We start from the raw sequence: 1,210 nt of genomic DNA on the forward strand, positions 1-1,210 counted from the left end.
TTGGATATTTCCAAAGCGCAGGGTTGATGTTGACAAGGATTTATAGCCACAGGGCCTAGCCTTTCTGAAATTAAACACTGTTTAGCCATAGAACATTTCTGGAAGTGATGTCATCCTATGATGTCATATCTTCCTGTCATGAACAGCAAATAGTAGCAGGCCATCTTTGCATAAAGGTCATGGTGGGGAGGATTTGCTTCCCTGGGAAGTACATTTAAGAGAACTGCTGAGCAAAGAAATCCCAGTGGAAAAGGGGGAGGGAATTCTCTTGACCATGATGTGGGTTCCTTTGGTTTTCTTCCTGGGGACGTTTGTCTCAGGTGAGGCAACATCAAGTGGTTGCTAATTTTTTGTTTTTTGAAGGAAACGTAAATGTTGATCCAGGTTGACAGTAACATTGCCTGTTATCTGATTGCAGGTTCCAGCTCCCAACTTGTGGTGACTCAACCACCCTCCATGGCAAAAGCTCCAGGCTCAACGGTCACGATCCCTTGCGCTCTCAGCAGCGGATACAGCATCAGCGGAAAGCGGGGCCAGTGGTTCCAGCAGAAATCAGGGGGTGCTCCACTGTTTCTCTACCACTATCACACCAGCAGTGACCAAGGCAGGGGCTCAGGGATCCCCGATAGATTCAGTGTCTCCCCGGACACTTCCAACACCCTCTGGAATTTGGTCATCACAGGACTCCAAGCTGAAGACGATGCGGACTATTACTGCCTTGCATGGGATGAGAAGCTTAGCTCGTATCACTGTGATTCGTTCCCACGGGGAACTGAGACAAAAAAACCCTGATGCTGGTGTGGGCACAGCAACCTGGTGGGGTGTGACAGAAAAGGGAGGGAGGGAAGGTTTGCCTCCTAGAAGAAGAAGAAGAAGAAGAAGAGGAGGAAGAGGAAGAGGAAGAGGAAGAGGAAGGAAGAAGAGGAAGAGGAAGGAAGAAGAAGAAGAGGAAGAGGAGGAGGAGGAGGAGATTGGATTTATACCCCGTCCTTCACTACCCAAAGGAGTCTCAGAGCGGCTTACAAACTCCTTTTCCCTCCCCCTCCCCACAACAGACACCCTGTGAGGTAGGTGAGGCTGAGAGAGCTCTGACAGAAACTGCTCTTTTTCAAGAACAGCTGTTATCAGAACCACGGCTTGCCCAAGGTCATCCAGCCAGGTGCAAGTGGAAGAGTGGGGAATCAAACCCGGTTCTCCCAGATTAGAGTCT

General features: G+C 49.5%; 1 gene segment (V, D, J or C); it reads left to right on the forward strand.

Annotated features, from left to right (window-relative positions):
- Positions 1 to 262: 262 nt before the first annotated feature.
- On the forward strand, positions 263 to 792 carry LOC107112289. The segment is given in 2 exon segments: positions 263 to 320; positions 419 to 792. Coding segments are annotated over 2 exon segments (420 nt in total).
- Positions 793 to 1,210: the final 418 nt, after the last annotated feature.

This window comes from Gekko japonicus, unplaced genomic scaffold (genome assembly GCF_001447785.1).
Source record: "Gekko japonicus isolate JY-2015 unplaced genomic scaffold, Gekko_japonicus_V1.1 scaffold85, whole genome shotgun sequence".
In the NCBI taxonomy this organism is placed as follows: Eukaryota; Metazoa; Chordata; class Lepidosauria; order Squamata; family Gekkonidae; genus Gekko; species Gekko japonicus.